General features: G+C 48.9%; 1 protein-coding gene across 1 annotated transcript; it reads right to left on the reverse strand.

Moving 5' to 3' along the window:
- Positions 1 to 2569: 2569 nt before the first annotated feature.
- Positions 2570 to 23276, reverse strand: RECQL4 (RecQ like helicase 4). The gene is made up of 16 exons (XM_056854141.1): positions 23204 to 23276; positions 21944 to 22036; positions 19952 to 20088; positions 19051 to 19134; positions 18248 to 18436; positions 16036 to 16218; positions 13469 to 13667; positions 12306 to 12583; positions 11091 to 11228; positions 10326 to 10485; positions 9375 to 9504; positions 7150 to 7322; positions 6185 to 6371; positions 4940 to 5108; positions 3404 to 3512; positions 2570 to 2691 (listed from the first exon to the last, which is right to left on the reverse strand). Exons 2-16 carry the CDS (start codon positions 21957 to 21959, stop codon positions 2570 to 2572), a joined length of 2274 nt encoding a protein of 757 aa, XP_056710119.1. The 5' UTR covers positions 21960 to 22036; positions 23204 to 23276.
- Between the last annotated feature and the right edge of the window lie 327 nt (positions 23277 to 23603).

Genomic DNA, 23603 nt, shown 5'->3' on the forward strand with positions numbered 1-23603 from the left:
GATTTAGGAAACCTGCCTGGAGCCCGCCCTCCTAATAGGGCGGCCATCCCGCAGGTGGGGCCTGGAGTTGTCTCAGAATTGCAACTGGTGGCTGGCCATTGCAACTGGTGGCTGGCCCATTGGCTTTACATGGAGAAAGTCCCACATTTATTTAATTTATAGCCTGCTTTCCTCACTGAAATTCAAGGCATATTACAACTAAAAGCATTTAACTAAGACTGGTATAATACACTACAACCAGCGTGTGTGTGTGTGTGTTATATACCATCATGTCACTCCAAATTTATGGTGAACCTATGAATTAATGACTTCCAAAACGCCCTATCATTAACAGCCTTGTTTGGGTAAATGGTTTCCATGGACGGGAAAGTGGCGTGGAACTCATCAGGTCTCGGAAACTAAGCAGGGTCAGTACTGGGCTGGGAGATCACCAAGGAAGGCTCATTGTGCCTGGGTAACCATACCTGCGTCACAGGTATAATATATACACGCATGAGCTCCTTACAAGCAGAACCCAAAGAAGCAGCTTCCCTGTGCCCCCACCTTTCCTTCAGCAAGTAGGCACATACATTCCTATGTCTGAAAACGGAAGGCTCCAACAGCCTTCCCTCTCCCCAACCCTCCCCTCCTTTAAGTTTTGTTTCTCCCTGCAAGGGAACAATCGAGGTCTATTGTTGGTTGTAGCAAAGCTCGCGCACACGCTGTAGAAACTAATGACGTTGCATTGACAAGCTAACATTGAATGTTATTGGAATGTCAAATGTCTATAAAACCTCTTGCATTGCCCCTCCCTCTGTGTGACAGGATTGCAGAGCTCATTGTCTGTACCCTGGCTCACCCGGTTATGATTCCTTGATCAATAAAGCAAGCCGTAAGCTCAAACCCAGCCTCCTGCCCTCATTACTCCATTGGACTCTACGTTAATAGGGGGGCACTTCACGCAGAGGAAGGCAACAGTAAACCATCTCTGCTTCTCACTTGATTTAAAAGGCCCTTGCTTGGGTTGCCATAAAGTGGTTGCAACTTGACAGAACATACGCCCATACATCAATGGTTTCCAATGTACTTGGGTGCCCAGAATGATGCTTCTAAGGTGTTTTGGTACCTCACGTCTCCCATAGCACCATTATTAGTCACAAGAACCACAGGAGACCACTTCTTATCTATAGCTGCTTGATAGGACGGTTGGGATGCTTTCCAATGGGCCTGTCCAAGTGTGATCTAGGTATGGATTAGACCAACAATTATGTGGGTTGGGATGCCAGCAACAACAACAAAAAAAGGCAGCTCTGAACAGTTTCCATACAAGCTGTGACACTGTAGGAAGAGTACCTTGGCAAAGGATGAGACCCAAGCCCTGTCCTCAAGTTATGTGAATGCAGGTATAATCTGTGCAAAGGGCACCCTTCGTTTTTGTTTATATATACGTTGAGTAATTTTAATGCTACGTTCAATGCATGTGAAGCTGAAATCTAATATTTATCCAGGCACTGGTCCCTGGTTTCATTCGTAAAGTTAACATGGACTGGTTCTTTCTTATGAAGAAGTGTAAAAATACACGTTACATTTTATAGAAGACAAATATACATAAAAAGCATTCCAAGAGAAGCGGCAGTGCTAGTTTCAGGCAGATTATCAGTGTGGGATAAACGTTTTATCATACAGTAGGAACAATCCTCATCTTGGTGTGAAACACAGGCTAGAAGGCCACTCCCTATTCAGCCTGACGCAGATGGAGCAGAGGTGAAGGCAGCTCCTAAGCTGGGGACCAGTGAAGCAGCCGAAAAGGGGACTGTTTCCAACAGTGGTACAGAAATGGCTGCTTTGCCTTCTTGAAGAAAGCCAGCTCCCAGATACGATGCCTGGAAATATCCCTCAGTGCTAAGCCTCTCCTTGTGGCCAACAACTCAACCTTCCTTCCTACCCCCAGTACCTGCACCCTGAAGGTGGAAGGAAGACATTCAGCAACTACATTTAGCTTATAAATGACCTTGGAAATAAAAGTATTAAGAATCCCTAAGATAAAAAGTTAGAAACGGGATTCTTAGAACGCTCCCTTGAGTCAAAAAGAGCCCTTTATCAGGACAGTTCAATAAAATAACAGTAATTAAAATGGGATTCATACATAAATGGGCAGGATGCAACAGGTCCTTTCCACTAATAGTTATACTTTCCTCCAATGCAAGAGGCTAAAAGAGCCTCAAGGACTCTCTGGGATCAGAGAAAGTTTCCTTGCGCTGCAGGGAATGCACTTTTGCCAGCAGAATGGACCCAGCCCAATTAATGCAAAATCCTGGAAATAAAAACCAAAACAATGTGCTCCAAGGCAAAGGAGGATTAAATTCCCTAAACTCCTGTGCAGAGAACCTCTGAGAAGCCTGAGGCAACCTACAGGCTGGGAGGAAGGAGCACCTGTGAGATCCCATAGCTGAAATTATGAGCTGGCAGGTGGTCCGTTCCATTCCTCAGTTAGACAATCTGCTCACAAGCTTTGGGGAAACCTGAACCTCCAGGCATCTTACTCTTGAGACCGTGGTTTCAGCAACAGGTGTGCCCACACAAGCTCAGCTCATTTCCAGCCGATGATCTCCTCCGTAGCCAAGCGCATGACCTTGTTAAAGTCAAAGTGGACGTACCGCCTCCAGAAACGCCGATCTCTGCCATAAATTTGTGCAGGATAACGTGGACTCCCTGTCCGGGGAGAGAGAAAAAAACAGTCAGGCAGAACATCCCTCGGGCTCCAAAGGAAGCAGTGAAGCCTTTTTGTTAGAACCCTGGAAAAACAATCAATTTTTTGTCTCTGGCTTTCCTGCCAGCTTACCCGAGGTGGTATGACCTCAGGACCCTTTTTGGGGTATAAATATTGGTCCTTTGGCCATTCATAGAGTGTGTGTGTGTGTGTGTTCTGGATCTGTGCACATACCCCCACTTGCGTGGGGGCTCTTCCTTTCACTCCTGGAAACACTGGTCGTTTTCCTCCTCAGCGCTGCTTCCCCTGGACATCCCTTCAAGACTGGTAACTGCCATCCATCCCTGAAACCCTATCCTCACTTTTTCTCTTAGTTAGCTCTGGTATACTTTGTGTGCATATACTTTGCTTAAAATATATTTCTTGTTTTCATTAAGTTATTATTAATAAAACTCACTTTTAATTATACAACTGCCTGCACATTTAAGAGTTCTCACCTGGACGATCCTGGTGTATATATAGGTTATCAATCCCAGTTACCTCCCTCTTGCTCTCTTTGTCTCTAGCTAATTCCCCCAATTTAACACAGGCCTTTGCCTTCCCAAAGGTAGAGATTGTCCTGGGTGGAGCAAAAAGTCAGGGGCTGCCAAGTGAGGCTGCTACAGCATCTTATGCCCTGGAGACCGAGAGATGGGAAGAGAACTGAACCCTTACCAATGCCATGGAATATCCTGGCTACAGCCCTGCCGGAGAACTTCTCCTCTTGGCGGATGGACAGGAAGTGGAGGATGTCGGCTCGGATCTGCTCCTCCCAGTCCCGGAACTGCAATGAGGAAGCAGAGGCCGGTAGGAAAGAGTTTTGTGTGCAGTGCAAGGTTCTGTAAGGCAAGCAACTTCTGGCTTTTTCACCTGAGTAACAACTGCTGCTGCAACCTTCTTGGGGAAACCTGCACAGCTGGCTGTGAGACACTTCTTACTGACTTCGAGCTTAAGCCAGTCTGATCTTTTGCTCACCCTTTGCTCAGTCCCTGTACCTCCAATTACAATCTTACTTTGCAGGCATGACAGTGAGCCTGAACATAGGAGGCTGCATTATGCCAGAGGTGGAGGAAGGGCTGTGGCTCAGCAGTAGAGCATTTGCTTGGCATGAAGAAGGTCCTAGGTTCAATCCCTGGCCCCTCCAGTTAAAGGGACTAGGCTGGCAAGTGATGTGACAGACCCCTGAGACCCTGGAGAGCAGCTGCCGGTATGAGTAGACAATACTGACTTTGATGGACCGAGGGTCTGATTCAGTAGAAGGCAGCTTCATGTGCGTTCATGGACTGCTGATCCATCTTGGACTGCCTAGGACTGTTTACTCTGATCAATGGTGGCGCCCCAAAATCTCCAGCAGGATCTTTCTCAGCTAACCAAGATCACTTTTAAATAGGAGACGCCGGAGATTGAACGAGGTTCTGCATACAAAGGATCTTCAGCACAGCAGAGTCCTGCATGCAAAGGATCTACTCTGCCACCAAGCTGTGTCCCCTCTCCTAAAAAAATAGGAGCAAGAGGAGAACCTAAGTCCCCCACTCGTCTAATGACACCAATATAGCAACACACAGTTTACACAAACACACACGCAAGAGTTTCCATCATGCAACTTTACTGTCAGGAAGCATTAGCCAAAACCCAATCAGGCTCAAAAGGGTTATTAAAAATTGTATGAAGTTCCAGGAAAATTTTTTAGGGTGCAGTTCCCACTGCTTCAGATCTCAGAAGCTCAGCCCTGTTAGTACTTGGATGGCAGATCACTGAGAAAGACTGGGGCTGCTATGCAGAAGCAGGCGATGGCAAACCACCTATGAACACCTCGTGCCTTGAAAACCCTACGGGGTTGCCATAAGACAGTTGTGATTTGACGGCACTTTCCACCACCAGATAGTGTCTGACTGGGGGATGGAAAGACACTCTCTGGTCAAGCCCTTGGAATCATAGAGTTGGAAGGTACCACCAGGGTCATCTAGTCCAATCCCCTGCACAATGCAGGAAATTCACAACTACCTCCCGCTCCCCCACACCCAGTGACCCCTACTCCATGCCCAGAAGATGCCCAAGATGCCCTCCCTCTCATGATCTGCCTAAGGTCATAGAATCAGCATTGCTGACAGATTGCCATCTAGCCAAAGTTAGGGTGGTTTTCCAAACAAGCTGCCAGTTTGACTCCATCCTGTGGAGCCAGAGAAGGAGTAAAGAGTACATCTTCCTCACTTTAATGTCCTGGAGACTCTCTACCCCCTGCTCTTCGTCCTGGAACGCAGGGTTCGCCTCCTCTGGCATCATCTCCTTCTCAAAATAATCCATCAGCAGGGCCTTCAGTTGGGAGCTTCTCTCCTTGTCCACAAAGTCAGAGCACAAGGCGCTGGACCGGAAAGCTACGCTGCTCGAAAACACAGAGGCATGAGAGATGAAGGCGGGTTGTCTGGTGCAGAGAACGTGAGTGTGGAAGGGAACTTCGGGGACCACCATTCCAAAGAAGGCTTCTGCCCATCCCTTGCTGTGCTCAGAGCTCCCGTCCCAACCACCGAACAATTCAACTCCTTCCAGCCTAGCATCTCACAGGCCAAAGAAAAATTAGGAAAGAGGAAGGCCTGCAAAGGCCTTTGTCTCACTCTCACGCCATCCACGCCACGTGCAATGGTCGAATTAAGAGTTAAATCTAAGACTTAGCACAGAGCTGTGCAAACACAGTGCTCTCCCCTCTAAGGAAAGTGGGAAGCCGAGGGCTGTTTCCCACCAGAGGAGACAGGAAGTAAAGTTTGGTCCTGCCTCCCTGGAGAGCATTGGTAAACACCCACAGCTTCAAGATGCCCTAGCCTCAGAAGAGAACATATACAGCCAGCGCTCTGACAACTGCACTGGCTATCAGATCAGGCTCAAGGTGCTGGTTTTGACCTTTAAAGCCTTACATGGCCTCAGACCTTTGTATCTTTGGGACCGCCTCTCCTGGTATATCCCCCGAAGGACACTACATTCTACCAATAACAATCTGTTGGTGGGCCCCAGCCCTAGAAGTGTGTGGCTGTCCTTGACAAGAGCCAGGGCTGAAAAAGACTGAGGGAATGCTCTGTCAAGGAACATCAGGGCCCCTGGCAGGACCTTAAAGAGTTCCACGGGGCCTGCAAGACAGAGTTATTCCACCAGGCCTATAACTGAGGGCAGCCGCAGGTATTATCAATGCTGGCCTCCCCCCTCTTTTTTCTTTGTAATTAGTGTATTTGCGCTAGAGGGGGTCTGCCTGCCTGTTATGACACAGAGGGTACTATATGAATTGTGCGCCATCTGTGGTTTTAATCATTTGTAAGACTATTTTTTTGTTTTAAATGGCTTATTGATATTTGTGTTTGTGTAACAGGTGACCCGCCCTGAGCCTGGCCTTGGCTGGGGAGGGCCGGCTAGAAATTTAAATAAATGAATACATAAAGTGCTCTCAAGGGCCTGTTGGCGACCCCCCACCTCTGGAAGGCTCGGAAACAAAGCTGGAGTTGGCGGAGGGCGGTCTTCTCCCGGCCCACGACTCGGCGATGCAGGAAGGTGCACACAGAGTCCAGCTCCCGATCAGTGAGGTCGCCGTAGGAGCGCAGGTGGAAGGAGAGCGCGCTGAACTCCACCAGGACACCGCTCTTCCCAGACACGTGGGAACCTGTGCAGGGGCGAGGGGAGGAAGAGAACATTTGCACGTTCGTGGGACGGGCCTTGGGACCACTGGATCCACCTGCTGCTTCTCAACCATGGACACTTAGGCTCGACTGAAATGTGATGTGGGGCGAGGCAGAAGAATTCACCCATGGGACTTGGCATTCCCAAAGCATCTCATTGAAACTGGGGCGGGGCTGTGGCTCAGAGGGAGAGCTTCCGCTTTGCATGTTGAAGGTCCCAGGTTTAATCCCCGGCATCTCCAGTTAAAGGGACTAGGCAAGTAGGTGATGTGAAAGACCTCTGCCTGAGACCCTGGAGAGCCGCTGCCAGTCTGAGTAGACAAGATTGACCTTGATGGACCAAGGTTCTGATTCAGTATAAGGCAGCTTCATGAGTTCATGTGATTTGGGGAGGGGCTGTGGCTCAGTGGTAGAGCATCTGCTTGGCATGCAGAAGGTCCCCGGTTCAATCCCCGGCATCTCCAGTTAAAGGGACTAGGCAAGCAGGTGATGTGAAAGACCTCTCTGCCTGAGACCTCAGAGAGCCGCTGCCAGTCTGAGTAGGCAAGACTGACCTTGATGGACCGACGGTCTCATTCAGTACAAACCGACTTCAAACTGGTCTGTTATTTGTAGGATACTCAGGCGGGTCAGCAGACCATGTGGTTTCCCTGCCCTCTTCCTGATCCACACTTGAGTGGTGGGTCAGGCACACATGATGTCCCCACCCTTGGAAGCCCCTCTCCCCACCAGTCCCCCTAGCTGGGACCCCTGTTCGGTTACCATTCTGTAGCCTTGTGTTCCACTGCAGCTGGCGGAGTGCACGTTTCACAGGCAAGACCTCCCAGCCCATGGAGTCTGCCAGCTCAACAACGTCAAACTCCACTGAAGTGGCGTGCGTGAGATCGATCCCTTTGAGGCGCTGCTGGGCCAGGCAGACTGCCAGAGGGGGGCACCTGGGGGAGGGAGAAAGGGAGGTCTTAGCCAGTCAACTCCAGTCAGGGGAAGACAGAAAAGGAACCTCTCCCCGGATATTATCAAAGCTCTGCATGAATGCGGTGCACTGAGAAAGGGTGGGATTTTACAGCTGGTACAGAATGCATTGGAGAAAAAAATGCCAGTGTTGCGTATTCAGATTTTAATCAGGTATTTAGGTTAAGCCCTGACCTAGATGACCCAGGCTTGCCCAATCTTGTCAGATCTCAGAAGCTAAGCAAGGTGAACTCTGGTTAGTAGGATGGGACACTACTAAGGAAGGCGAGGGTTGCTACACAGAGGCAGGAAATGGCAAACCACCTCTCAAAGTCTCTTGCCTTGAAAGCTCTACAGGGTTGTCATAAGTTGGCTACGACTTGACAGCATTTTGCACACACACACATTACTCTATATATCCTTATGTAACTTCATAACTTCTATAAGGTTCAGCAGCTAGTCAGGAAAAGCACAGGACACCCCCTCTCATCCTGACAGTTCATTGAGTGTAGCTTAAGAAACAGCAGATGTATCGCTCTTTCGTTCTGAATAAGTGCTGTTTTTAGCCTTACAATCCTGCTTTGAGAATCTAATGAGAGTTAGTAAGATGTATTCTAGTCCACCCGTTACTTAGCTTCATAACTCTTTAGGGACCAGTCATTTTGTACGGAGGACAATCATGTGTTAAAAGTTAGATTTATTTCTGTTTCTCTTTCTGTCACCATCTCTATAAAAAAATTCATGTAAGGGGCTAGTCAAAGGGAAGACATCACAGTATAGCCCGATCTCATTAGATCTTGGAAGCTAAGCAAGGTCGGTACTTGGATGGGAGACCACCAAGGAAGATTCTGCAGAGAAAGTCAATGGCCAACCACCTCTGCTTAACCACTTGCCTTGAAAGCCCCTTGTGGGGGGGTCTCCATAAGTCATCTGAGACCTGACAGCACGTTACACACACAAGGGGATAATCAGGATTTCTGCTGGTGCCTTCCAGTTGCAGAAGACCTTATCTAGATGAGCTCTGGTGTGTACAGGAGCTTCCAAATCTTACACAGCATTCTGCCACTCAGCTAAAACCTCATTTGCCTTAATCTTATGATTTAGCTAAGCTTGAGAAATGTTAGGTGTCTTGATTTTTAATGCATGGGTTTTGTTCTGAACTGGTAGGATTAACTAGCAGCTGTTTATACCTATCGAGTTCTTGCCTAACAAAAAGAGTTATGCTTTACTTTAATTAAAATCATAAAGAGCTGCTCTGTTCTGCTGGCAAAAGATCTGATATTAAATCCATTATATTTCACTGTGCTGCAAGAGATAAGTCTCTCTTAGAAGTAGTTTCAGGAGGATAGCCATGTTGACCTGCAGAAGAGCTAAATTCGAGTCCAGTAGTACCTTAGAGGCCAACAAAAATTTTTGGGTATAAGCTTTTGAGAGTCAAAACTCAAAAGTTTATACCCTGGAAATCTTGTTGGTTTGTCTTTCTCAGAGAGTTTGTTTTAAACAGATCTAATGGGGGGGGGGGACTGCAGCTGTGCTAATCTAATGAAACAATCTTCCAAAGCTGAGCACAGTGCTGGATTGAGTGCAAATCAGATCCTTCATCACGTCAGGACCCTAGGCCTGATGGGTGCAGAAGAAAGCTGGAAGACATGTATGCAAGATATAGAGAAATCTTAGGAGTGTGAATGGGTTGTGTGCTGAGCTGCTGGTATTCAGTTGTGTGCTGAGCTGCTGGTATTCAGTGGGTTTGCTTAAGTTATCCCTTCCCAGTGGTTACATGAGGAAACCCCCAGTTACATGCAAACGTGCTTCAAACACACCTAAACCTGTTAGAAAACTCTGGGTTAACTTAGATTTCTAAAGCACAGAATGCCGCACAGCCCTGGAGAGAAACACTAGCATTAGCGATGGTGGACTGGAGTATTAGCTGGGCATCTGCACTGGTTTCTGTCCCCCTTTCTGCCCAGTTCATCTGCCCTCAATGTCTACTGCTTCGTATCCCGCACTGGAACAATGCAAGATAACCACTCCTTTACCTTCGAGCGACTGTACGCAGCTCTTGAGGGCCGCCATAGCACACCACCCGGCACGAGGAGAAGGTGGGGTGCAGCAGCTCCACCCAGTGCCGAGGGTGCAGTTCCAGGTAACACAGAAGCGTCTCTATGCCTGCATGAAGAAAGAAGCTGCGGTCAGTGGAGGGCAGAGGCATTGACTGTTGCTGGGAGCCCACCTTCCGTAACCATCCTCTGCTCCGCAGAAATCCAGTCCCTCAAGTCTGTATGTTCTGTTTACAAAGGAACCAGAGCCAGCATCTCTTTAGCTGGGAACAAAAAAGCAAGCTGGTAATGCCAGTGACAGGAAGAAAGTAGATTCCTGGTGTTGGAGGAGAGCGTTACAGATACCGTGGACTGCCAAAAAACCAAGTTGAGTGGGTTATAGATCAAATCAAGCCTGAACTGACCCTAGAAGCTAAAATAACTCAGCTGAGGCTATCATAGTTTGGTCACATTATGAGAAGACAAGAGTCACTAGAAAAGTTGAAGGCGGCAGGAAAATAGGAAGACCCAACAAGAGATGGATTGACCCTATAAAGTAAGCCACGGCCGTGGACTGCTAAAAAAACAAATCAGTGGGTTATAGATCAAATCAAGCCTGCGGGTTATGGATCAAATCAAGCAAGGCTGTTAAGGATAGGACGTTTTGTAGGACATTGATTCATAGGGTCGCCGTGAGTCAGAAGCGACTTGACGGCACTTAACACACACAATGCCACTGGGAAACACCCCCTTGCCCCCAACTTAATGAGGAAAAGCAGACAAGAAAGGTCTGTAGGAAGAAATAGGATGCAGAGATATTCTCAAGTACTTTCCCCCATTCTGTACCAGAGGACTGGCACAAGCATGACTTCCCCCCCACCAAGCAAGCCCCTGGGCAGGCTACCCTCCTCCCTCAATTCTTTGCACGAGGACCCCTCCCCTGCTCCTCACCTTCCTCTCGGAAGTCCAGGGCCTCCACCGTCTGCTGAATGGGGATGGCCCTCTCGTGCTTGTGGCACGCTCGGGGCTCCCCCTCCTCCACGTCAAACTGCTCCTCCTCTCCACTTGCTTCCAGAGCAGCTACCATTTCCGCATCCTCCACTTCGTGGCCCTGAACACATAAAAAGAATGCCCCATCTGCATGTAATGTCTGCCCAGAAGTTGCAGTGAGTACAGAGCGTTGACTGGAGTGGGTCAGAGGGTCCCTGTCTCTGAAGCTGCAATCAGATGCCTCTTTCTATGTGCCCTGAGTGTGGAGGTGGGACCACTATTAATTTGAGGCATCCAAATTCCGTCTAGACATTAAGAGGAATTTTCTAACAGTTAGAGCGGTTCCTCAGTGGAACAGGCTTCCTCGGGAAGTGGTGAGCTCTCTTTCCCTGGAGGTTTTTAAGCAGAAGCTAGATGGCCATCTGTCAGCAATGCTGATTCTATGACCTTAGGCAGATGATGAGAGGGAGGGCATCTTCGCCATCTTCTGGGTGTGGAGTAGGGGTCACTGGGGGTGTGGAGCGGGGAGGTAGTTGTGAATTTCCTGCATTGTGCAGGGGGTTGGACTAAATGACCCTGGTGGTCCCTTCCAACTCTATGATTCTATGAAATCAACGTTGTCCACTTGATCAATGTGGACTCTCTAAAGCATGCAGCCTGCTCCTCCCACGGCTCTCTGGTCAGTTGTCCTGCCCCTTCCCCCCCCCCCCAGCCCCTTTTCCCAACCTTGATGAGCTCCTGCTGTTTCTGGTGAAGTCCCCGGCACCTGCAGCGAGGGAAAACCTTCTGCACCAGCCTCTTCACAGCCAAGTAGTCCACAGTGTCTGCATAGATGTGTCTCTGCAACTCATGCAGATCCTCACCCTGGGACAGGAAGAGGCCAATGAGGGGAGCTGGGAGAAGGATATGGGATGGGGGAGACAGCACATCCACCCATCACCAATTCCATCTGGCAAGAAGCCGCTGAACGTCTGATGTGACCGAGACCTGAAGACCATCATTCATCCTTTTTAAATGCCACTTCTCAGACTTATCTACGTCACAGGAATCTTGTGGGGACAAAAGGGAATAACCTCGCAACTGCTTTCCTCATCTCCTAGGGAGGCAAGAGCAACGCAACTCCATAAAAACACTGGGATGACCTCTAAGCAGGGAGAAGGGCATTCTTGGTAGCTGTCCTATAACTGCAGAACTCCCCCCTCCCAGTTCAAAGTCATAGAGACACCGTTATAGCTCTCTGCAAGACGTTCTAGTTTGAACTGGTTTTTTTTAATTGGATAGGATTAAACAGGAGTGAAGGAATTTCCATCCTTTTCATACCGCTACTTTTAACTGGACATTTTAGCCTGTCATTTTAGTGTGTTGTTGCATTCTTGTTAGCCTGTCCTGAGAATCAGGTATGGAGCGGAGAAGTGGTAACTAAATCCTCCTGTCTTCCAACTAGTCTAATTTCTTGTATTTCCACCCCTCCCTCCACACAGAAAAAAGAAGAGTTAGTTTTTATACCCTGATTTTCTCTACCTTTCAGGAGTGGCTTACAAACACCTTCCCTTCCTCTCCCCACAACAACAGGCACCTTGTGAGGTAGGTGGGGCTTAGAGAGCCTGGAGAGAACTGTGACTGGCCCAAGGTCACCCAGCTGGCTTCATGTGGAGGAGTGGGGAATCAAACCAGTTTACCAGATTAGAGTCCGCCACTCATGTGGAGTAGGGAATCAAACCCAGATCTCCAGATTTGAGTCCACTGCTCTTAACCACTGCCCCCTTCCATTACTTTCCTCATGGAAAGATGCAGAACAGGATGACTTTTATTTTGAACACAGAATTTCAGGTTTCTTTGCACAGATTTTGGGGCACAGCACACAAAAACCTTGCTTATAAGCATGAAGAAGGATTTCAAGCCCTCCCAAGCCTAACGCCAACAGCGCCTGGTGGACCCTACCTCTGGGTGCAAGAAGAGGTGGCACTGGGCTGGCTTGCCATCTCTTCCTGCCCGCCCGATCTCCTGTACATAACTCTCGAAGTTCTTGGGCATGTTGTAGTGCACCACGCCGCGCACGTCGGACTTGTCCAGCCCCATGCCAAAGGCCACCGTGGCCACCACAACCCGCAGCTGGCCAGACATGAAGTTGTTCTGCACACGACGGCGCTCGGCGGCAGACATCCCAGCATGGTAGGCTTCGGCGATCCATTTCAAGGGACGGCGAATGCTCTTTTTAGCTATGCAAAGCAGGGAGAGAGAGAACAGATGCAAAGCTTGTGCCACAGGTACACCCCTGAACAAAACTGTTTCAGGACAACAAACGGGACTCACACCTAACCTTTCTACATCAACTCCTCCCTCTCCCCCTTGCATTGAGATTTACACTGAAAAGGCTGGTGGTGTAATTCACACCAAAGCCTTGGATGGTGGTCTTTAGGCCCCTTCCAACTTTTTAAATTCTGTGATTCATAAGAACATAAGAAAGGCCCTGCTGGATCAGACCAAGATCCATAAAGTCCAGCAGTCTGTTCACACAGTGGCCAACCAGGTGCCTCTAGGAAATCCACAAACAAGGCGACTGCAGCAGCAGCATTATCCTGCCTGTGTTCCACACCACCTAATAGAAAAGGCCTGCTCCTCTGATCCTGGAGAGAATAGGTATGCATCGTGACTATTATTAATAACATAAGAACGGCCCTGCTGGATCAGACCAAGGTCCATCCAGTCCAGCAGTCTGTTCACACAGTGGCCAACCAGGTGCCTCTGGGAAGCCCACAAACAAGGAGACTGCAGCAGCATTATCCTGCCTGTGTTCCACAGCACCTCATATAACAGGCCTACTCCTCTGATCCTGTCATTTTCCTCCACAGTTCTATCTGAGAAAGTGGGCTGTGACTCAGGAAAGTTCATTTTGAAATAAATGATTGTTAGTCTCTAAGGTACCACAGAACTTTTGTTTTATTTTTACAATAACAACCTCGCATGGCTATTCTTTTGAATGAGCTCTGACCCAGGGATTAGAAGAAGAGTTGGTTTTTATACCCCACTTTTCTCTACCCTAATGTGTCTGCTGCCAGCAATTATGCTCTGTTAACTTTGGTCTGTCCATCGCCTCTGCCTACCCTTTGCTTTCTTCCTCCTCCCAGCGGCATCATCATCTTCCTCCTGCTCCTCCGCACCGGCAGGTTCCTTGAGCTTGACGCCCTGCAGACAAGTGCGGACCAGGGCCGCAACGCGAGTGGTCTCCTCCCGGCGCGTGCAGTAAACAATGACCGAGTCCAGGCTCCCAAACCTCTCCCCTTGCAGCAAGCACACCAGGGCCTGAAATCATAAGGAGAACCACATTGCTGGCCTGGAGAGGCTGCACGGCCTTCCTGAATACTGTGGCCACTGAGGCTGCCCCACCCCCGGCTCACCCTGAATGAGCATGGTGGAAAAAGAAGGAGAGTTGTTTTTTTATATGCCAACTTTTTCTACCCCTTAAGGAAGAATCAACACAGCTTACAATCACCTTCCCTTCCCCTCCCAACGGACACCCTGTAAAGTAGGTGGGGCTGAGAGAGTCCAGAGAGAGCTGTGACTAGCCCAAGGTCACCTAGCTGGCTTCATGTGGAGGGGCGGGGAAACCAACCTGGTTTGCCAGATTAGCATCTGCCTCTCATATGGAGGAGTGAGGAATCAAGCCCAGTTCTCCAGATTAGAGTCCGCTGCTCCAAACCACCACTCTTAACCACTACACCACGCTGGCTCCCATGGTGCCTTATAGTGGAGTCTCGGTGGCATCTGGTCCTTGCAGGCAGCTCCTTACCCTGGGGATGGCCTGGAGAACCCCAGAGGTAGGCAGGATGGATGGGTCAGACAAGAGGAAGCCAGGAGGAAGCACTCAAGAAAGGGGAGAAGCCAAGTAAAAAGGAAGGGGTGGGGTCAAGGGGAGGAGCTAAAAAGAGAGCCCTGTTGGAAGGCAGAGGTGGCAGTTAAGCCAAGCCTAATGGACCAGGAAAAGTCCAGGTGCAGGGAGTGCAAAAACCTGAGCCCACCAGCCAAGCACCTCAAGGACTGGGAGGGAATGCTATTGTAGAGCTGTAAGGAAGAGGCTGGGTCCTAATGATGTAACCTGCAACCCAGAGCTCACACAAAGTGTTTTGCTCGTACACTGAGCTATGTACTAGTGAGTCTGGGGTCTCTACCTTCAGGGCACACTCAAGGCTAAAACCATAAGAACATAAGAAAGACCCTGCTGGATCAGTCCCAGGCCCATCAAGTCCAGCAGTCTGTTCACACAGTGGCCAACTAGGAGCCTCTAGGAAGTCCCCAAACAAGACGACTGCAGCAGCACCATCCTGCCTGTGTACCATAGCACCTAATATAATAGACATGCTCCTCTGATCCTGGAGAGAAAAGGGATGCATCATGACTATCCATTTTTACTAGCAGCCATGAACACTCCTCTCCTCCATGAACATGTCCACTCCCCTCTTAAAGCCTTCCAAGTTGGCAGCCATCTCCACATCCTGGGGCAGGGAGTCACCTGGAATGCCCCCAATGTGGCTTCTGGACATTCATTATCCACCATTCAACTTGCCAGAATCTCCCCCTCCCCACCCCCCAGAGACTCACCATGAAACCCCTGGGACTGCACACGGTAACCACTAGAAAGTCCCAGCCAGAAATATATGATGGTCGTGAATGTTGCAGGAAGTGCAAGGAGGGAATGGAAGAAAGCGATTCTACAAGCCATGAGTCACTTGGCCACTGGCAAAATATTTCCTATCCAGGGACCTGTTGATTGCACAGAGGTCCTTCTTTCCTCTGAGGAGTTCAGATTAGAACTTCACCCTCTCAACAATCTCATTATGCAAGTCAGGTTGAAAAAGAGAGATGCCCAAGGCCACGCAGGAAGCCAAAACTTGAAACTAAACATTTTCTGTCTCCAATCCAGTACTTGAGTACCTTTCTGGATATTCCCCTCCGACACTACAGCTATTTCTGGGTAGGAATTAATGAGCTGTTAAATAGCTTGTAAGAGCAGCACTCGTCCATCTCGGTTAGAAAAGCAGCTAGCTCCACTGAACTTGTTTGCTGAATACAGGCAGGGCTGAGGATATTCAGCGCTAAAGGGAAAATCCCAAAGTAGAAATTCTGCAGCCCTTAGAGATTATGCAAGTGGAGCTAAATGGCATACATTTGCTTACTGGGCACGTTGTGTTATTATTCTGCTAGTCACAGGAAGGGGAATGAGCTGGAAAGCCCTGGTCACAGGCACGCCTACACAACCCCGCTTTGGCATCCAAGGTTTAGCTTAGTATGAACTATCAGCTTTCTAAGTTATTTCTTAAACCACAATGGCTTCAAACTCTATTAAGTAGTGGTTAAGAGCAGTGGTTTGGAGCGATGGACTCTAATCTGGAGAACCGGGTTTGATTCCTCACTCCTACACATGAATCCTGCTGGGTGACCTTGGGCCAGACACAGTTCTCTTAGAGCTCTCTCAGCCTCACCTACCCCACAGGGTGTCTGTTGTGGGGAGGGGAAGGTGATTTTAAGCCGGTTTGATTCTCTCTTAAGTGGTAGAGAAATTTGGCATTTAAAACCAACTCTTCTTCTTCTTCATTAAGAAAAAAAAGGGGGGAAGGAAAGAAGGCCTAAAGCAGGAGGTGTGGAGAAGGGCTAGCTTAACCTTTAGACTTACCTGGTCCTTGTCTCTGTCTGTAGAGACAGAGAGATGAAGGTTTGGGGGGACCGCAGCGGAGCGTACGGCGATCCCCTCGCCCTCCGGGATGCCCAAGTGATGAGCCACGTCCTTTGCTGTGGACACGGTGGCAGTGGCCGTGAGGCCCAGGAAGCAGCGCACACCCAAGCGGTCCCGAAGAACCTGCAAGACAGAAGATGTGGCACTCAGGCTCCCTCTACCTTGGCGGAGCCTGGAAGACTAGAGAGCTGCCACACAGACTCATGTTGGCAAAGGTGGAGAGATTCAGATGCGCCACCTCTAGCTCGCTGCATCTAGCCATGGGAAAGCACCGAATTTATCTGTACGAAGTGAAAATCCATCACAGCAGGCATCTGACCAATTCATTTGGCCACAGTAAATGCATTGCCCGTGCGTTGCAAATGTCTTGTGGTGAGGAAAAGCCCTCTACACATGACCCCGTTCTAAGTTTATTGAGCCCCTCATACTGAGAATGGGACCCAACAGGGAAAGAGAAAAGATAGAAAAGCTCCTACAAGGAGATAATCCCTCAATCACCTCTCAGGTAGCAAAATTTTGTGTGGCAGCAATGAAAATTCATTGCCACAGAGTAGTCTCTTAGTCCAAATGGCAGATGTAACTTGGATGTTATTTATTTCATTATTTTTATTTTTTAAAGTGATTTAAGACTCGGACTGTAAACCTTTGTCGGTAAGACCATTTTAGTCCATGCATCTTAGTTTATTTGCGGCCCTTGGCCAGATAAAACATCTATCACTCTACACGTGCACAGCATCACACACTTCTTCATACGCCTTTAAGAACAACGCAGAGGGATTGATAGGTTCGAGCCCAGTAGCACCTTAGAGCCCAACACGATTTTCGGGGTACGAGCTTTCGGGAGTCAAAGCTCCCTTTGTCAGATACAAGTCAGAATAGAGATCTCCAAGTCCCTACATCCCAGTCATAAGGGGGGGGGGGCATGTTGCAAAGAAAGGAGTCAGGATGCAGAGGTACAATGCCCATTTGTAATCAGCTTGATTAGAGCAGAGGAGAAATGCTTATGGGCAGAAAATTAGCATCTGTAGTGCGGGAAAAGATTCTTAAGTGGGCAGCCATGAAGGAGCTAGAAAAGACTCTTAAGTGTAAGGATGTGTCGCTGGCAACCAAGATCAGGTTAATCCATGCCATCTTATTTCCTATTTACTATGTATGGGTGTGAAAACTGGACACTGAAGAAAGCCGATAGGAAGAAAGTAGATTCCTCTGAAATGTGGTGTTGGAGGAGAGTGTGACGGATACCGTGGACTGCCAAAAAACAAAAACAAAGTGGGTTCTAGATCAAATCAAGCCTGAACTGACCCTAGAAGCTAAAAGGACTAAACTGAGCCTGTTGTACTTTGGTCACATTATGAGAATACAAGAGTCACTGGAAAAGACAATCATGCTAGGAAAAGGGGAAGGCAGCAGGAACAGAGGAAGACCCAACAAGAGATGGATTGACTCAATAAAGGAAGACACAGCCCTCAATTTGAAAGACCTGAGCAAGGCTGTTAAGGATATGACGTTGTAGGACATTGATTCATAGGGTCGCTGGAATCAGAAGCGACTTGACGGCACTTAACACAACACACACAGTGAGGGGTTGCAATCTCATTTTTTAACATGTTTTGGTGTTCCCACATGTGCCCTGACCTAGATGGCCCAGGCTAGCCTGATCTTGTCAGATCTTGGAAGCCAGGCAGTGTCAGCTCTACTTAGTACTTGGATGAGAGACCACCAAGGAAGTCCACGCTGCTAAAAAGAGGCAGGCACTGGCAAACCACCTCTGAATGTCTCTTGCCTTGAAAACCCTCTGGGGTTACCATAAGTCTGCTGCAACTAGATGGCGCTTTCCACCACCAGATGTGTACCAACAGCTGTGTAAAAGATGGGAGTCTCTCACATCTCTGCTGTCACCTCAGCGAGTTTCTTCCTCACTTCAGTGACACAGAGCCGTGCAAAGGGGCCAGTCCTCACCAAGACATTTCTGGCTGCGCTCACTGTGTAGACTCCCAAAGCCGCAAGCGCACATGATTTGCAGCGAGTCGGCTTCACCTGTTGCTTGTTCCAGTCTCCCGTCTCAGGTTGACAGCCCGCCCAAGCCCCTCCTCTGTAACAATGCCCCCACCCCATTTGCCCTTAGGCTCCCTGCAACACAAAAATGTCATACCTTACAGAGCCGCAAATAACAAGGGCGGAAATTGTGGGACCACTCTGAGACGCAGTGGGCTTCGTCGATGCAGGCAAAAGCCACTGGGGGGAGCTGATCCGCCGAGGGGAGGCAGCTGGAGCCGGAGAAGCCTCCCCCCACCAAGGCTTCGGGGGACAGCAGGAGCACGTGGACTTTCCCAGCCTTTACCTGCAAGCAAACAGCTCAGTGTGCAACAATCACCTTCTTTCGGTCCAGCTGAATGTTCACCAAGGAAAAAGAAGAACGATCGAAAGCATCCAGGGTAACAATGCAAAAAGGAATACTGCTAAGAGCCAAATGGCTGGACAGTTTAGGTGTGTGGCTCTTTTGATCTGCAGTAGAATCATAGAGCTGGAAGGGACCATACAGGCCATCTAGTCCAACCCCCTGCTTAATGCAGGATCAGCCTAGACTCAGAGCATCCCTGACAAGTGCTTGTCCAGCCTCTGCTTAAAGACTGCCAGTGAGGGGGAGATCACCACCTCCCTAGGTAGACAATTCCACTGTCCAACAATTTTTCCTAATATCCAGTCGATACCTTTCTGCCCACCACCTCCCAAGGAAGCCTGTTACACTGAGGAACCGTTCTAACTGTCAGAAAGTTCTTACTGATGTTTAGCCAGAAACATTTTTGATTTAATTTCAACCCATTGGTTCTACTCCGACCTTCTGGGGCAAAAGAAAACAACTCGGCACCCTCCTCTCTAGGACAGCCCTTCATGCACTTGCAATAGGAGGGAACCTAGAAAGGCAGTTGTGCAATTCCAGGCCAGCTGGCTCACCTTGTCCACAGCAGCCTCTCTCTGGGACTTGGACATATTGGAGTGTATGCAGACAGCTCTAAGGCGCTGTGGAAGGCCAGAGACCTGTGAGGGAAAAGTACGCCAGGCATCATTCGAAGGCCAGAAAAAGACGCACACAGCACCGTCAAGAGATTTTTATCCCCTCAATCAATAGCTAGACTGCTGCCAGGTTTCAAAATTGTGCCATAAGTTGTTTCATTCAAAGCCCCACCACCACCCAATCCCTTTCCATTGATATCGTTGACTGCGGGCCCACAAGGGGACTGCAAATAGATTCCCTCTGCCTGGAAAGAAAGAACCACCTTGAAAGAAGCTGTGTGTGTGTGTGTGTTCAGTGCTCTCAAGTCACTTCCGACTCAGGGCAACCCTACGGATCAATGTCCTCCAAAACATCCTATCCTTAACAGCCTTGCTCAGGTCTTGCAAATGGAGGGCTGTGGCTTCCTTTACAGAGTCCATCCATCTCTTATTGGGGCTTCCTCTTTTCCTGCTGCCTTTGACTTTTCCTAGCATGACTGTCTTCTCCAGTGACTCTTGTCTTCTCATATTGTGACCAAAGTACGACAGCCTCAGTTTAGTCATTTGAGCTTCTAGGGTCAGTTCAGGCTTGATTTGATCTATAACCCACTGGTGTTGTGGTTTTTTTTTTTTTTTTGGCAGTCCACGGTATCTGTAACACTAGCCAGAAGCTACAAGGTTCAAAAAGAGGAATTTCCCTTGAGCAGAAGGCGCTGTCATCATAACTCCTGTGGGCACCAAAACATATCTAGGGGCCAGGTGGCTTCCTTCTCACACTCACCCCCCCTCCGCCAGGTACCCTCCAGGCCATAAGAAAGGAGATCATGCCAAGTTCAATATCCCGTGGCGCCCGCAAACTTACTTGGTCATCCATTAGGGACACTAGCGGCGATATCACCAATGTGATGCATTCCGACCGCTTTGCGTACAGGTATGCGGGAAGCTGATAGCAGAGAGATTTGCCCATTCCTGTCGACAGGACCACCAGTGTTGAGAGCCCTGGGGGGAGAGGAGGAGGAAGAGGAGAAAAAGAGTTGGTTTTTACATGCCGACTTTTTCAACCACTTAAGGCAGAATCAAACAGGCTTACAATCTCCTTCCCCTCCCCACAACAGACACCCTGTGAGATAGGTGGGGCTGAGAGAGGGCTTAATAGAACTGTGACTAGCCCAAGGTCACCCAGCTGGCTTCATGTGTAGGAGTGGGGAAACCAACCCAGTTCACCAGATTAGCCTCCACCACTCATGAGGAGAAGTGGGGAATCGAACCCGGTTCTCTAGATCCAAGTCCACCACTCCAAACCACCACTCTTAACCACTACACCATGCTGGCTCTCAGGAGTACAATTAGAGACCATGAGGTCTCTAAGAAGGGCAAGAGCAGAATTAGAGTCCATGAGGCAGAGTTCAGATGGGCGCTCCTATGCAAAGAATGGAAGAAAGCACCTGGCCCTTTCCTTCCCGCTGGGGTCTTGGCATGCAGAGTCTCTCCTGGATTTACCAGCCCTCCAGGCAAGTAGATCAGTCCAGCTCACTCTCTTTCCCACTACTTGGCACTAATTAAATCTTCCTCCATGAGAGGTGCAAGAGAGCCTTCCTTTGCACAGGAAGGAGATGGAGGAACATGGCACCACCCCACTTGTACTATTTTATTGATTTCAATTTATGCCCTGCCTTTCCCAACCAAGTCGGGCTCAGGGCAGCTTCCAACAGTTAGTGTATATAATGTGTGTGTGTGTTAAGTGCCGTCAAGTCGCATACAATATAATTAAAACACAAGTTAAAATAATGTTAAAAATGCTAAATTATGCTTCAGATGACTATCCAACAAGGGAAGCTGCTGATCAGCATAGAAAGTTCTCACACATTCCAAAATGAAAGGATCTCTTCACCATGCCGGTCAAACAACAGATCCGGAATTATGGATCTGTACCCATATGCATGTAAGATATTTCATATTGATCTGCTTGAAAAGACACGGAGGATATTTGAGATTGCAAATTCAAGGACTGGCCGTTCATTGTAACTAAGAACTTAGTATCTTCCTTGCAAAGCAGATGCAGCTTTACAATATTAGAAGGAAATCAGCCCTCACCAACAAACAGTAGAAAACCACAGAGGAATGGCTCTCCTATTGCCACCTTCAGGGAGCATATCAAAATAAAAACAAATCCACACTTGTCATTTGGAGCACTTTTCTGCACTGCTCCTGCTGTGCTTGTATGGAAAAAAACTGAAAGGCAGTTTAAAACGCGCTTGAGCCAGAGGTTTCTGAACCAGCTGAGGCTGTGCAGGAAGGCGGATTTACAGACACGTTCCAACTTTCCTGCGCTTTTCCAGGCATGTGTGGTTTCAGCCGCTGCAGCCGCAGCCCCTGTGAGAACAGTGAAGTGCAGGGAGCTGTCCACAGAGAACCTGCAACGCATGGTGCTGAAATCTGACTGGAGAAGAAAACTCTGAGGAAGGCAACAGAAGAGGAAAGAGAAATCTGGAGCTTCACCCACCCACGGCTCCTGACTCAAAGAAGAAGAAGAAGAGTTCGTGTTTATACGCCGACTTTCTCTACCACTTAAGGAAGAATCAAACTGGCTTACAATCGCCTTCCCTTCCCCTCTCCACAAAAGACATCTTGTGAAGTAGGTGGGGCTGAGAGAGCTCTAAGAGAGCTGTGACTAGCCCAAGGTCACCCAGCTGGCTTCATGTGGAGGAGTGGGGCAACAAATCCAGTTCACCAGATTAGCCTCCGCCGCTCATGTGGAGGAGTGGGGAATCAAACCCGGTTCTCCAGATGAGAGCCCACTGCTCCAAACCACCGCTCTTAACCACTACACCACGCTGCAAACAAACGGCTGTACCTGAGAGTATCCTCATCACCGATGCTTCTTGTCCTGGCCGGAAGGAGCTGTACCCCAGCTCAGACAGAGCATGGAACACTTCAGGGGGGGTCTCTGCGCAAAAAGACAGGCATGCCCAAGTCAGAAGAGGGGCCAAATGGCATCTCCAGGGAAGGGAAGTTGGAAGCTTTTTTTGGCCAGCAGAGAGAGGCCTGGCCGGAGCGTTCCCTTCTCCTCTGTTGCAGGTAGTCAACCTGGGCATGGCCAAAGGTGTGAACTAAACAGGGTGCCGCCTCGGATGAGCTGGCTCGATGGATCCAGTGCCAGCCCAAGATTCTGTATAGATTTGTTTGCCTAAATGGTCTTTTTCCTGGATTTTTAAGATGCTGAGCTGAGTCCCCGAGTAAGGAGAAAAGTGGGAAATAAATAAACTCCTGCTCCCCAGCATGAATGAACCCCTCCTGGCAGAATGAGGAGAGAACAAGAGGGAGTTGTGCGCATTCCAGCACAGCTTCATCAAGAGGGACTCTGATTGTCAAGTCTTTATTCGGTACATAACCAACAAAGTTGCAAAAAGTCTAATGGACTCTGATTGAAGCCTTCCAGATTAGATCCTCAGGGTTGGGGAGAGAGGTCAGTTCAGTGGATGAGGGGCCAAAGAACAGCTGACCCTCTGAAGCCTTCCAGATTAGATCCTCAGGGTTGGGGAGAGAGGTCAGTTCAGTGGATGAGGGGCCAAAGAACAGCTGACCCTCTGCTTCTCCACACGTTCACTCAGGGTTCCACCTAGGTTTCCCATTTGCTCGCTTATGTAAAGTAACAGCTTGTCTACTTACAAGAAGTAATTACCGTAGAGTTCCTGACAATTCCTAGAGTTACCCAGAAATGAATAGGGTAGCTCTAGCAATTGCCAGAAACTCTATGGTAATCCGGGTAGCTCTTAAGAATCATCAGGAGCTCTATCATAGAACTTCCAGTAAGCTCTAAGAATCGTCAAGAACTCTATGGTCAGAACTTCCAATAAGTAGCCGAGACCTTGTTTTTCTCTTTAATTTTTCTCCCGGGACATTACCCCCATCCCAGAACCCTCCTGGCAACCCTAGGTCCAACTCAGTGCAGGACCTAGGGCAAATCTGAAGGGTTAGTTTGGTTTTATAGGGAATGACAGCTTGTGTCGCGTAATGTCTGTACTGGGCTGGGCGGCCAGCTCTGCCTCCCACGTGAGGATTTGCAATAACTGAGCTTCAGTGGGACAGTAGAGGAGTCCTCTGGAAGCCTTACCTCTCACCTTCCCATCCTGCCCCAGGTCATAGAGAGGCTGCACCGGGGTGGGCGGAGGGGGAAGATCATACGCAGGCCTTGGCACATGCAGGTAGCTCTCTTCCTCCTGTCTTGGAGTTCCTGAGCTGCTCTCACAGTGATCAACTGAGGAGGAAAAAAACACTGCTGAAGAGATGGCACTTTCTTTCTCACCATCAGTCTGGACAATGCAAGTCTGGGTGACAAGCACAAGGAGGGTCAACTCTCCAAAGGAGCCAGCATGGTGTAGTGGTTAAGAGTGGTGGACTCTGATCTGGGGAACCGGATTTGATTTCCCGCTCCTCCACATGAGCGGTGGACTCTAATCTGGTGAACTGGGTTGGTTTCCCCATCACTCCACATGAAGCCATCTGGGTGACCT

Source organism: Euleptes europaea, chromosome 8 (assembly GCF_029931775.1).
Source record: "Euleptes europaea isolate rEulEur1 chromosome 8, rEulEur1.hap1, whole genome shotgun sequence".
Taxonomy (NCBI): domain Eukaryota; kingdom Metazoa; phylum Chordata; class Lepidosauria; order Squamata; family Sphaerodactylidae; genus Euleptes; species Euleptes europaea.

Coding starts and splice junctions, on each gene's coding strand:
- RECQL4 (XM_056854141.1), bottom strand. Junction 10,486..11,090: donor AACAGCAGGAGCTCATCAAG/GTTGGGAAAAGG, acceptor TTATGTGTTCAG/GGCCACGAAGTGGAGGATGC. Junction 6,372..7,149: donor GAACACAAGGCTACAGAATG/GTAACCGAACAG, acceptor GCCCCTGCACAG/GTTCCCACGTGTCTGGGAAG.